The sequence below is a fragment of the Silurus meridionalis genome, chromosome 27, assembly GCF_014805685.1.
Source record: "Silurus meridionalis isolate SWU-2019-XX chromosome 27, ASM1480568v1, whole genome shotgun sequence".
NCBI lineage: Eukaryota > Metazoa > Chordata > Actinopteri > Siluriformes > Siluridae > Silurus > Silurus meridionalis.
In genome coordinates this window covers 15601749-15615613 of record NC_060910.1, presented here as the reverse complement: position 1 = coordinate 15615613, position 13865 = coordinate 15601749, and the positions used below count along the sequence as shown (strand labels likewise).

Below are 13865 nucleotides of genomic sequence, written 5' to 3'. Positions count from 1 at the left end.
GAATGACCACAACCGTCCACAAGCACACCCCAAAATCTAGTGGAACATATTCCCAGAAGAATGGACTTTATAAAAAACACAAAATGCAGACTGGATGTGGAATTTGATGTTCAAAAATCTGTTCAGGTGTCCACAAACTTTTGTCCATACAGCGTATTTTAGAGCTTTCAGACCACATGTTTGGAGTTAAGTTTGAAGTCCGATGTGGTGCGCACCTCCCATGGGTGAGGCTCTGTGGGCGCTGGGTGTAGCACTTATTTCTGAACCTGGTTTCTGCTATGTCTCTCATCAGGCCTTTGCGATTACAGCCTCCTGGCCACAAAAAAACACACACAGTTTGCGTATGCACAAGCTTTTAAAATAAACCTCCCATCTACAGACCTTCTACCTTTATATTAGATCCTGTCTATATAAATGTACAGATGACTGCAGTATACATGGCATCACATGCTGCACACATCTTTTTCTAAATTCAATGTTTTTTTATCTGTTCTGTTCATCATCAATGCACCCAAGAGCAATTTCAAAGTACGTTCAAACAATGTGCAAACACGAAACCTTATCTGCCAAGCTTCAACCTCAACTTCAGATCAGTATTGATGATGATGTTGCCTGTGAAAAGGCTGAAACCTTTATTTATGCTGGCTGACACCATGTTGTCCGGTATAATGTATTGTAAAATATACAAAAATCTCTTCAGATGGTTTAATATATGAGTGAAGGGAGGAAAAAAAAACCATAAAACTCTGTCCATGGAAGAAATGTATGTAGCACATAAGGATTAAATCGTTTTCTCCAACTGTATCAAAAATATATTTAAAAAAAAGGTACAACCATACATATAAAACATTCAGTACACACAAAATTAAATTACTATACTAAATACTATACAGTAAAACTTACTGTATCAGCTCATATGGCTTCATGTCTATTACATACAAGTGCATGAGGAATCATGGATTATTTCCAAAGCAGATATTTATATTTAAAAAATAAAATAAAATGAAAGAGAAAGAGAAAGAGAAAGAGAAGAGAGAGAGAGAGAGAGAGAGAGAGAGAGAGAGGATTCACAAAACCTATAGATATAAGCAAATAAATAAAAGCAGCCTCACATTTCCAGGTTCGATCCCGAGCTACTGTCTGTGTGAAGAGTTTTTTTTCCCCTTTTGTTAAGCCCTCATTAAAAGGGAATACATTTACAAGTTAAGGCTAATGGAGGAAATGCAGACTGAAAGAAATACTTTCCAGGTCCTGAGGGGGGAAAAAAAACTCCTGAATGCCTGTTGCTATCTCCGATCTCATTTACTGTTTTATAATCATTTTCATTGAATCTCAATTTAGTTGAACTTGCATGAAGGGTTTTTTTTCCCCCCTCTCCCACTGGTATATTATTTTTTGGTTTGCCAGCTAGCCACAATAATGCAGCTATGGAAGATGATGGAGAACATAGTTTCTTTTTTTTTTTATCCTGGTAAGACAAATATCTGGGCGCCTAATTACGAGAAGTGGTAGCTCATTAGTTAAGATGTTGGACTTCTCATTAGGTTGAGATCAAATCTCCGCACCACCAAGCTGCCCTGCCACTGCTGGGCTCTTACATTAATGTTTACAGCATTTAGCTGGCGCCCTAATTCAGAGTGAATTGTATCATTTATACAACTGAGCAGTTGAGGGTTAAGGGCTTTGCTAATAGGCCCAGCAGTGGCGGGGTTGGTTTGGTGGCACTGGGATTTTAACTCTTGACCTTCTGGTCCAAAGTTCAATGCCTTAACCAGTGAGCTACCACTTCCCTTCTGGCTCTTGAGCAAAGCCCTTGCAATTCCATCATATAAATTAGAAAATTGGAAGCCAATCAGGATAAAAGTAAGTAAATCTAATGCTATATGCAAATGTGGGCATTCTCTTGAGGTCAGTGTTATCCTAAACCCCGATCCTTACCACTAATCAAAATCTCAGAACCATGTCGAATGGAACATGAGGTATAGCTAACCAGCACCCGACCTGCTATTTGGAACTTATGAATCATAAAAGAGGTGACTGGAAACAGGAACACCGCTGTACAGAATATATCAGTCAACAAAAGAATGAGGGTAAATGATATTGCAATGTACTCCATACAGTTACTGAGTAAGACCTTCCCTCTATAGAAAGGACTACAAAACCCACCACATGTAAAGCAGTTCATGATGTACACGCATATATAAATGAATTAGTCATAAGAAGTCATTTACAGGTTTATGTACCACACATTGCTTAAAATACAGTTCAAGGCAACAGTCACCAGGAAGCTCTTTTGGGTAACAAGCAGACACACAACTCTATTTAAAACCACACTTCCTCTTTCTCTCTCTCTCTCGAGTCTAATAAGTCCACACACTTCCTATGCAACACCAAGCACAGACAAATATCATCCGTGCTGACAAGCAGCTTTTGTTGGGCCTCGGGGGGATGCTGACTTCGTGCACGCATCAGCAGTTGACAAATATGTCGTAGACCAAGTGCAGGAAATTTTGCTCGGTTGATTAAGCAGTCTAAATCTTGGTTGTGCAAGTCTGTACGAAGTTCTTCAGGCTTGTTTAAACATAGAAAAGCTTGATTAATACAAAGAGCCAGTGGTCTTACCACAGAAGTCAGGAAGAAAGATTTGAGAATTCCAATTGTTATCCTCAATGGGGATTTTCGAGTCAGATTTAAGTACACAAAAAAGAATATCTATGCCACAACTTCCGTATCATGCAGGAAGCTGTTGAGGGTGAGATCATCACCGTCTTCATCCTCGGTGATTGGGATCAGTGCGCCGTTGCTTTTAGGGTGCTTCGGTGTAGGAATGGGATAATCGGTATCATTCATGAGGGCTGATATGCAGACCATTTCAGTCCCGTGAAGCAGGCTCGCCCTGTGCCTTTGTCTCAAGCCAGCCAACTTCGTGGCCAACACAATGGTGGTCATGATAAAGATGGTTGCCAGAGCGGCCAGACTGGCGATGGCAATGAGACACCGACCCACGAGGCCTTCTTTTTTTGGTTCGGCCGTGGGACAAATCCTGGTGGTTGATTTGTCAGGTTTTTGGCTGTGATGTGCCGTAGTTGGCGTGTGACTTGAAGTAGTTCTGACTTTTGACGTTGTCTTTATGGTTGTTTTTGATCTGGTAGGTCCTCCGGTGCTCGAATGAGGTGGCGGAACCACGGTGACCGAAATTGTAGCATTCGTTCCGTTTGCTCCTGTTGAGGCAGGAATTGTAGGAGTGGAGCTGGCCATGGTGGGGTCTGAAGTGGCATTTTTCTCAGGGAAAGGGCTTTGTGGAGGACTTTCGGTAACTAAACTTTCGTTCCCTGGCGACTTGTGTTCGGTGCTGTTCGTTTCAGTTCCTTCGATCTTCGAAACGTTTCCAGAAGTTCCATTTCCCTGCGACGGCCAACTGTGGGTCGTTTCGGAAGTGTTCTGGCTGAGCGTAGGAGCTGCAGTAGAACTTTCGTTGCGAATCTCAGTGGTCTGTGGAGGTCGGCCGGTGGGCTGAAGTTCAGTTGTGTTGTCGTATTGCTGTGTGTGGTTGGAAACAGTTGAATTTTGTAGATTGTCTTTAAGCAATTGTTGACCTGTGGCCAAGCTGCTCGCAATCAGTAGAAAAAGAAATGACCTCAAGTCGAGCTGGTTAGTCATGGCTATTAGCTGTAGAGCAAAAGAACAGGCAGAACTCACTTGAAAATGAATGCAGAACATCCTGACTTACATGGTTGAGAAAAAAAAAATTTCAGGTGAGATTTTATAACAAACATTTTGGAATAGGATTTGGACAATTTCTTTTTTTTTAAACACAATGTATGGCTCACCACGTGCGAGTAACATATTACAGACTTTCTTTTGAGGAGTCCATCCTGTATATCAGTCAGTTTTAGTCATTTCTTTTAGTTAAAGTTCCTGCCTGCTACAATGATGTCCTTCTTACTTCCAAAGTACTTTTTTAGTTTTTTTATTTCCATAAATCCAATCAACAATTGTACCAATTACAGATTATGGAATTAAATGTATAAGGAGTTCTATGTACAAGTCTTAAGCATAAATACCTGATGGTTTGCTTGCAGCTCTCTTTCTAGTTCGCACGCCGTGTACCTTTTCCGAAAAACGCCTCGCTGTTTTTTCAATACAGGAAGTTGCCTTTGTGTCAAACCAAGCTGAGGTTTGAAACTGTGACGCAACCATCACACAAGCGAATAGGAGTCAGTTTAAAAGAAGAAGAAAAAAAAAAATCATCTGCAGTTCCCTAAATCCAACCTAATCTCTAAGCAAAAGACAATGACATCAAATTGTGTAACCATCAAACTTGTCAAACATAGGCTACAAAGTAGCCCCAATTACATGACAAATACACAAGGAATGAATAAGAAATGACACACAGACTGATTTTCTTTCGTTCTTTCTTTCAGAATTTATTGGGTTTTATTCACTTTAATGTTCCATTTAAAGTGAACAGGGAAACTTTGGAAACTATGGCTTGGTTTTCAGTTTGACAGAGGCAGCATCGGAATGAAACGTTATATACAGAGCGGTTCGTGAAATCAAAAAAGTCACATACGCTTGAAGCTTTCGAGTCAACCTACCAAAAAATATCCTTCGAAATCGGCACCTACTTAATCAAATCAAACATGAAGAAAAAAAATTAAAACACTTCGTAACCTTGCAGAAAAATCAACCACTGTAACCTTATGAGGTGCAATTCCCAATTTGTAGCCAAGGAAAATGGGGGCATTGGTGAGGGATGAATTTCAATGAATCAAATGCAATGCAATTGAACCAGTGTGAACCGTCCAACAAGGTGTCCCATTGGTACAATTAAATCACAAATCCCAAAATTAAGCAGTCAGGCAAAAACACCTTTAAGACTATATTTGCTAATATGTTAACGTTATTTGACCACCAGAATATACTAATACATGATGGGTTGGTTAATGGCGGCGAGGGTTGAACAACCCGGAAACCACTCACCTCGGCTCCATGGGCGTATCATTAATGCCTGATTTTGGGAGGCAGAGTCGGCGATTTATTTGCATTTGATTTGTTCGATCCGTTCAACACAAGAAAAATCGGATTCAAGGAATGAAATGGTGCGCTTCTATAAAAACCACGAACATGAATTCTATTACGCTACAAACTAAAAGACAACACTAAACTGGGCTTAAAGCCTACCACGCTTGCCCTTTACATCCTCTTCTCATCATCCTTCCACCAATCTACCAATTCAGACAACATTCGATTTTCCCATGCATGCAATCAACCATAAAAAAAAAAAATAAAATAAAAAAAAAAAAACCTAGCTAGCATATCAAAAATGGCACAAATATTTTGTCCCCTCCAACAGCTCACAAGTTTTATTGCGATAACCCAGTTAGGGCTTCGAAACGAAGCAATCGGATGCAAGAAACCAACCCCAAAATCCTAAAATCCTTTCAATAAACTGTGCGCAAGAATAAAGAAAAAGAAAAAACCTGCAAAACCCTGCTCACATCCCAAATTAAGTAAACCCAACTAAAAAAAAAAAAAAAAGAAAGAAAAGTGTTCATCACATTTAATTCTTACGCCGTTTTTATACTTTTTTTTTTTTTTATGGTCACCATCAAGTTTGAAAAAAGTTTTGGCACCCAGAGTGCTTTTTCCACCTCCCAACCAATCAGATCCCAGGAAATTAGTGACAAAACAGTTGTAAGGGAGTTAAATGGGATAAAAAAAGGGTTCACTGCTAAATATTTAAATTCATTGCAACAACGCGAGTGTTTGGGTTCATTCTCTTGAAACACACCAATTCTCTCAATATTTCTAATCCATTTCCAAAAAAAACATGTACAATTTGAACCTGGAATGTATGCGAGGTAAGTCAGTTAGTCGAGACCACCCAGGGCGGCGTAGTTATGGTTACAGGGTGTGTCAGGAGAGATGACTGTATAAGCACAGCCAACTGTGAAAGCACTGTTATATTTCTGTTGACCGTGGAAAACCTCAGCCTATCGATCAGCTCTTAATTTGAGTCAGATTTTGTTACTGTTCAGTGATAGATACATTAATTAGGACGTGGTCTAGACGAACTTTGGCTACACCCTTCTAAACAGATGGCTAAGAGAACAGGGCAGTTACTTCCTGCACAACGGAAACAGGAAGTAAATGTCAATGTGTTGGTCTAGACTGCTCATTTGACGCAGACGATTTTCTTTTCTCCACGCATTGAGGAACTTAACATCTTAGATGAAATGGTAATACTTTGATCCAAGAAACAAAGGAAAAATGGTGAACGACATAAGTGTTGGTTTGTTCGAATATCAGTGTTATTTAAACTAAAGAGCCTTGATACTGAAATCAGGTTCGGTCCGTAGAACAGAAATGGAAATACTGAATGACTGGGAAATAAAAACAACAAAAAAACCCAATGCGGCTCTCTATTCTAATACATAGCGTATCACGTGTAACACCAATGACGTAGATTCTTCCATCCGAGACTCCGCAAGGTAACTGAAGACACAAATCAAAGGCTGGGGCGAGTCCGGGACAGGGGTTATTGTGGGAAAATAGAACACCTGAAATCTTTATTGCATGCAATTGACTAAAAAGATACTGTTTTCAAGGGAATGGGAAAAAAAAATATCAGACCTGAATGTTCATGGAATAACAATGCAAACCATTGAAAGAACAAACCATTTCCCAAAGGGAAAAGAAAAAAAAACCCCAAAAAAACAGAAAGCAATGCATTGATATTGCCGTCCTCTGTCAACCTGTACGTACAGCCAGCTCGGTTAAAATTGTTGCCAGAACATGAATATATCTTGTATAGGGACGCTTAAAACGGTCAGAAATCGAATGAATCCCCTCGCTTGCATTACCAGCCTATTGCAATGTCCCTTATTAGTACAAAGTGGACTAAGTGTATGTGTATATTTATAAAAAAAAAAAAAAAAAAATTCTATAGACAAATACTGTCAAGGAGGCCCGTATGAGCTCTATATATATATATTAGTTGAAAAATTGGCAACAAAGAAGAACGATGGTGAGAAATGCAATACTGATTTCAATATTTGAGTTCAGCGAGCACTTCACATTGGAACAATGGTCACGATTTTCTTTTTTTCTTTTCTTCCCCATTTGAACTTGGGGGGGGGACGACCAAAAGAGGAATGATCAACACCTTTTCTTTTTTGGAAAAACACCAAATAAAACACAAGTGCCACTTTTCGGAACATGGTTTCAGTAAAAAGTAAGTTCTTGGCTTTAGAGAGAGAAAGAAGGAAAGAAAGAGAGAGAGAGAGAGAGAGAGAGAGAGAGAGAGAGAGAGAGAAGGAAATATGTTTCGGTCTCTCTGCTGCGGATTTCGCAAATATAACTGGTACGAGGGGTGGTTGGGTTTGGGGGGCTTAATGAGAAAAAAAAAAACAAAAAAAAAGGATGAGGAAAAAAAAAGTCCATTTCGGAATGTTGGGCAGGTCTCAGGCGGGATGAAGTCGCGGTGACTGGCAGTGACTAGTCCCACCTGCCTGGCCAATAAGAATTTCCTGAACAGTAGCTGAGGGAGGGGTTGCTGGGGTGGGGAGAGCCTGGGTCCTTCAGACGTCCATCTGGGACAACTGCTCCTCAAGCTTGGCGATTCGCTTTTCCTGACTGCTCACCAGCTCTCGGAGCGATTTGATCTCTTTCAGCACCTCATCCAATTTCGAATCGCTTTTCTGTTACGGAAAAAAAACGTAAAGAAAGCAAGAGAGAGATACGGGGTCATTAAAAAAAGAATATCGACAAGAGATCCATGTATGGAAGAAGCGAGTGAAAGCAATGGGACTTAATAACGCAAAGGAAAGTGAGAAACGTACGGCACAAGGTGTGGCCGCAGTGGCGGTTTTGGCGGCAGGAGCACTGGCGGAGTTGTTCTCTGAGTTCTTGCTGGGCTTGGTCTTGCTGTCCAGGATGTTTTTCTTGACCACCTTGAGGTCGCGGTTCTTGGCCGGAATGTAGCCGTCCTTGAGCGAGATCAGGATCGGCTCGCCGTTTTTGCCGTCGAACCAGTCCTCGGCTTCGATCGCGCAATCCGGCCCGGCCGTGTCCGGATACAAATCGTCCTGGAACAGGTCCGACTGCAGGGGGAGAGAGAAGAAGTGAGAAATAGTTTAGAGAACTATCATTTGAGAAGAAACTTGATGCAATAAAAAAAAAAGAAAAAAAGAAAGAAATACATCAAAAAGTCAAAGCGTCCAGAAACACCACCACCACCACGTCAGATCCTTCTCATTACTAATGTACTTTTAAAATACACTAAACAGGAAGGAAGCTTCCAGAGAACCTTGCTGTGACCTTGGACCCTGGTTTTTGAAATCCAGCATTCATCTTGACTGGATGCTTCCTTGTTCAACGGCATTCGGGATTATATTTTGGATTGACCAATCACATGACCAATCCCATCCATTTGTCTTTGCGAAACATCCCATTCCACTGTTCTGGGAAGAGGTTCCACTATGTTTTTGAGGGTGGCTGTAGGGATGCGTGTTCTTTCAGCCGCTAGTCCATCAAGCACAGACAATACGTGACAAGATTTGAGGTTGACTTGGTGTTCAAAGTTCATCCCAAAAGCCTTCATTGGACCGAAGTTGGCTGGCATTGTGCACAGGGGGCACGGTCATATATACCATATAATCCTGAGGAAACCCATACTGAATAAAATGTAGCAAAAAAGTTTTGAAGATTTGTGAGATTTCATTCAATCATAAGCGTGTTAGTAAAGTCAGGTATTGATGTAGGTGAAGGTGAGGAGGGCCTCTGGTACAGTCAGCGTTCCAATTCATCCCAGAAGTGTTTAATAGGCTTGAGGACAGAATGCAGTACAGTAGATCTTTCACTGCAAACCATGTAAAGCATATTTGCATGGAGGTGGATTTCATAGTTCAAGTAAAAAAATCATGCTACTGCATCCAAAGACATTTGAGGTAACAGTTTGTGGAAGTTGTCATATCTGGGTTTTGGGATTTTCTTTTCCTACATCACTAATAAACATCAAACACTTTAGCTAGTTGAATTAAAGTCAGTTACTGTTCATGGCAGGAACAAAACATCTAAAAAAAAAAATAAAAAAAACATGGCATGGAGAACTCACTTTTCTTGGCACCGTCATGATGATTGGCTCACACTTCCTCTCGTGCAGCTTGTAAAACCTGAAAACACACCAACAGGTTACTCCAATTCCTAAATCCATGAAAACGCTGAAGGAAAATCTATAAGGAAATCGTGTGCTGCCCTCTACAGGACAATCTTACACAAACACGGTCAGACAAATACGCTACAGGGACAAAAAAATATATATATAGTGTTGGGACACCTGAGTGGTTCTTCGTCAAACTGTTCCAAAACTTCCCGTCACAAAGCCAGCTCCATGATTGGAAGATCTTGGAAGTACCCCTCTGGGATGAATTGTATCCATGACTAAACCCCAGTGTTTCTTTTTTGCTCAGGTGTCCACAAACCTTTTGTCCATAAAATCTAATGTTTTCCTCTCACCTGGCGATCTCACACTTGTTGACGTCCAGACCTCTCTTGGGCATGTAGCCCATGCCCCTCTGAGGCTCCTTGGTGGTGAACGTGCTGAGGTAATGCACGTAGGGCGCCTCTTCGGTGATCTCGAAGTAGCGGATGCTGCTGTCACCCTGATGTAAAGGAGGAAAAAAAAGAAAGAAATCATCAAAATAAGGAAGAAGTGCAGGTTTGAGAATGTCTCAGTAATAGGATGAATGTCTTATGCAGTTCCACAGATGAAGTGATGCTTAATATGTTCATGTCAATTCATGCTTTCCTTTTTTCTTTCTTTTCTTTGCTTCATTCCCACATTCTTTCCTATTTTCTTTGCTCCTTCATTCCATCACAAGGTGTTTATTCCTTAAATATCCAAAGCGAATTGAAACTTGTGCTTTCCTACTTGATTTTCTTCTTTCATTTTCATTCTTACTTTTCTTCTTGCTTTCCTACTTTCGTCCCTTCTTTCTTTTCTACTTTCCTTCCTTCTTCACGCCATCACAACCCAAGGTCATCGACTCTAAATGAAAAAAGCGAGTTGCAATTTGTGCTTTCTTTCCTACCTTCTGTCCATCTTACCACCCACCTTTCCTTCTTTCTTTCCTAGTTACTTTTCTGCCTTCTTTTCTCATTTTGTTCTTTCTTATTTTCCTTCCTTCCTTCCTCTGCCGTTGTTTCCGAAATGACGAAATTGCGATTTGCCGTTTTTATCTTCGCTTCTTTCCTACTTTTAGTCTTTCTCCCATTCTTTTACCTGCTTTCCTTCCTTACTTCTTTCCATTTTCCTTCTTTCTTTTTTGACTTTTGTACAATCCTCCCTTCATTTCTTCCTTCCTTCAATCATTTCATTTACAATTTAGTTCTGAATAAAGAAGCCACTAGTGTTATAACTCGTACCTCAACACACACACACACACACACACACACACACACACACACACACACACACACACACACACACACACACACAGCTGTAACGGTGGTTCTTACCTTTCCGCACAGGTACACGACGTTGGTGTCGGGGTCGTAGAAAGGCAGGAGGACTCCGTTGCTGGTGTCCATCTCGTGGACTGAAATGGGCTCCTCCATGTTTTGCTGGAAAAAAAAATACAAATCCGAATGTCACAAATTTTTTATGTATCAACTAGGTGTTTGTATCGGAGGGTCGTAAGTTCGGATCCCAGCACAGCCACATCCAATAGAAAGTACCATGGTACATTATGGTCATTTTCAGCCTAAAAAAAACATACATTTACGGGATTTGGGGCATTTTGGCAGACGATTTTCTCGTTCACAATGTTGAGGGTTAAGGGCCTTGCTCAAGAGCTCAGCTGGGTGGGGCTGGGATTTGAACTCACAACCTTCTGATCCAAAGTCTAACGTCTCAGCCACTTGACTACCAATTCCTCAATCATCCTCACACATTTTGGACCTAAATCTCAGTGCAAAGCAGGAGTTGTGTGTAGACATAGTGCTATGTGTGTGTGTGTATATAAAAAGTATTGTACCGGGTTCCAGAGTGCGAGCTGTCTCTCGCTCATGCGGCTGAAGCCAGTGGTGAAAACATTCCCATCAGACAGGAAGATGGCTCTCATGGGCCTCGCTCCCTCGTGGGCTTTATCCTTCTCCTGATACATGCAAACACACACTCGATAAGTTGCTTATACACAAACAGGACAACACTAGTAAATACAGATGTGTGTGAGTGTGTAAATATCAAATTTCCTCAAAACGATAGAATCGGTACACTGTGTGTGTGTGTGTGTGTGTGTGTGTGTGTGTGTGTGTGTGTGTGTGAGAGAGAGCGCAGATACCGCAACGATCTCCTCCTTGCGCGGGTCGATGACACGGATTTTCTTGTCCTTGCAGGCGGTGCAGATGAGGCTGCCGTTGCGGTTCCAGCACGCGCTGAAGATGACATCCGGGTGCATGTCCTCCAGCGTGATGAGCGCCTCGCCCGTGCCCACATTCCAGATCATGATCGCGTTATCGCAACCTAAACATTTGTTGAGCAGAAAGTGTTGATTCCGTCTATAGATTCAGTCTTCGCTCCATTACAACAAAGTTTTTAATCGTTTCCAAAATGACAAAAGCGAATCGCAATTCATGCTTACAATTCTTTGCTCCATTCCTACTGTCTTGTCCTTCTTTCCATCCCTTTCTTACTTTCCTAATTTAATTCTTACTTTCCTTCTTTCTTTAATTCCTAATTACTTTCCTTCCTTCTTTCACACTCACTATCCATTTAAAAGCAAATTGCAATTTGTGCTTTCTTGTTTTTTTGTAATATAAAAGATAAAAAAGTCCTTCTTTCTTTCCTACTTACTCTCCTTTCTAGTTACATTCCTTATTTCGCTCCTTCCTTCCTTCTTTCACACTCACTATCCTTTTTTCTTTCCTTCCTTCTTCACTCCATTACAACACCAAGTCATTGATCGTTTCCTAAAGGGGAAAAAAGCAAAATGCAATTTGTGATTTCTTTTTTTTGCTTCTCTCCTATTACCTGTCCTCCTTTCCTACTTAATTTCTGTATTTCTTTCCTCCATTCCTTTTTCCCTTCTCCCTTTGCTACTTCCTTCCTTTCTCCCTTTTTTTCTAGTCTCAGTGTGTTTTTTCAATACACAATGACTTGTAGGATGTGTCAGGACATGCTGAAGTGTGTGAGGCATGTCCCTGTCCCTCACCGGCACTGAGTAGAATGTTGCGGGCCGTCGGGTGCCAGGTGATGATGCCCACTCTTTTAGAGTGGCCTTCCAGGACCACCACAGGCTCCGCCATGGGGGTCACCAAACCGTTCTCGGGGATCTGCCACACCTGTAATGAGACGAAACCCGTGGTTTAATACAGCACCAACATCGAAGAAATGGAATCTGCAGAAAAGAACAATATGCATAACGAATAGGGCCAAAAGCCTTCACAAATACTCAAAAAGCAAAAAAAAAAATAAATTAAATACAGCATTGCATTTAGAAAGCTGAAAAATAAAAAAGCTGAGCTCAATAAAAATATTATTTTATATACATATAGCTCATATAGATAATATTTTATTATCTATATGAGCAAGCTTATATCCTGAGGGTGGAGCTTCGGGAACATCGGTCTAATCCCCATGTCCTAACAATTAAAGACCTAATATTAAAAAAATTACTAATCCTCCTTATGTTATACTAAAATAGACGTCAACCGATTAATCGGTTTTGGCAAAAATCCTTATAATAATAATAAGAAGAAGAAGAGGAAACAAACTTTTTCCAGATTACTTTACATAGTATAAGAGCGGCCTCTAGAGGTAAATCACTGAAGCCACATGCTGTTTTAATTTGAATTCAGTTATAATTAATATATTCTTATTTCATTTAGCAAGTTTTCCTGAGTCAGTAGGATACTAATTTTCTGGTTCAGTAGGGTTTTTATTTTTTTAACTTTTATATTTGCATTGAAGTTCAATACTATTTTTCATGAAGGGAAAATTTAATGCTCGCACATCAAAAGTATCCTATACAACTGTGTGCCACAAAATTTGTGGTAAAAGCACGGGGAGGAAAATCATATTGCTAGAAAAAGCAGTTCTTTCAACCAGTCTGAAGTCAAAGGCTTGGCACTTGCATTTTTACGCCTCTAGGGGGAAGCAGACTGCAAGTATCTGATCTCTCTCGACGCTGATCTAAGGCTGATCTTTCAGTGTATATTGAGATTAGACACGAAACCAGAACCTAGATCAGCACTTTAGTTGTGTACACATGATGCATAATCTCAAAGCAGGAATTCATCACAATTCGTTCCACCATTTATTTTAATGGTTGGTGGTTAAATGGACGCCAATGAAAAGAACAACCTCCCTGCTTCTCTCACCTACACTATACCATGTCAATACCACCCAGACACACCCCTTATTTAGTTTCAGACATTCTCCAAGAGCAGGTCAATGTCTACAATGCCAACAGGTCTCCACTTCACCATGGCTTCATATTTCAGTGAGAGATTTAGGAGAATATTCCATTAAAAATGCTCTCAGCCTGAGCACTGATCTGTCAACTTTTGCTACACAATATGGATTATATATATATATATATATATATATATATATATATATATATCTGCGTCCGGTTATAAAACCCAGATACAATTATTATTCTTGTAGCAAAGAATAGGGAGACAGATATGTATGGACCTTCACACCTGCTGTCCCAAATCACTGTCTGGGAGGTTTTTAGTGTTGCAGCTGTTTTGCTGCTGCATTAGTAAACTACTTACTGCTGTTGCATGACCGGAGTGTCATCAGTATTGCAAAGACAGCGTTTACAACACTGCATGTTTTAGTAGATTATAAAATC

General features: G+C 40.5%; 2 protein-coding genes across 3 annotated transcripts in view; both read right to left on the bottom strand.

Annotated features, from left to right (window-relative positions):
- Nucleotides 1-600: 600 nt before the first annotated feature.
- On the bottom strand, nt 601-4303 carry selplg (selectin P ligand). Its single transcript, XM_046841488.1, has 2 exons — nt 4065-4303; nt 601-3669 (listed from the first exon to the last, which is right to left on the bottom strand). Exon 2 carries the CDS (start codon nt 3658-3660, stop codon nt 2713-2715), a length of 948 nt encoding a protein of 315 aa, XP_046697444.1. The 5' UTR covers nt 3661-3669; nt 4065-4303; the 3' UTR covers nt 601-2712.
- Nucleotides 4304-4401: 98 nt separating this feature from the next.
- coro1ca (coronin, actin binding protein, 1Ca) overlaps nt 4402-13865 on the bottom strand; it is a 40718-nt gene continuing 31254 nt past the window's right edge. For both annotated transcript variants that reach the window (XM_046841486.1, XM_046841487.1), the window contains 8 exons: nt 12216-12345; nt 11346-11527; nt 11040-11159; nt 10522-10626; nt 9520-9665; nt 9119-9176; nt 7845-8105; nt 4402-7703 (listed from right to left, as the gene is read on the bottom strand). In XM_046841486.1, coding sequence (XP_046697442.1) covers nt 7584-7703; nt 7845-8105; nt 9119-9176; nt 9520-9665; nt 10522-10626; nt 11040-11159; nt 11346-11527; nt 12216-12345 — 1122 coding nt within the window. In that variant the 3' untranslated portion in view covers nt 4402-7583. The remainder of the gene's footprint in view (nt 7704-7844; nt 8106-9118; nt 9177-9519; nt 9666-10521; nt 10627-11039; nt 11160-11345; nt 11528-12215; nt 12346-13865) is intronic.

Excerpts from the sequence above, each read along its gene's own strand:
- selplg (XM_046841488.1), bottom strand. The coding sequence starts at position 3,660 with ATGACTAACCAGCTCGACTTGAGGTCATTTCTTTTTCTACTGATTGCG.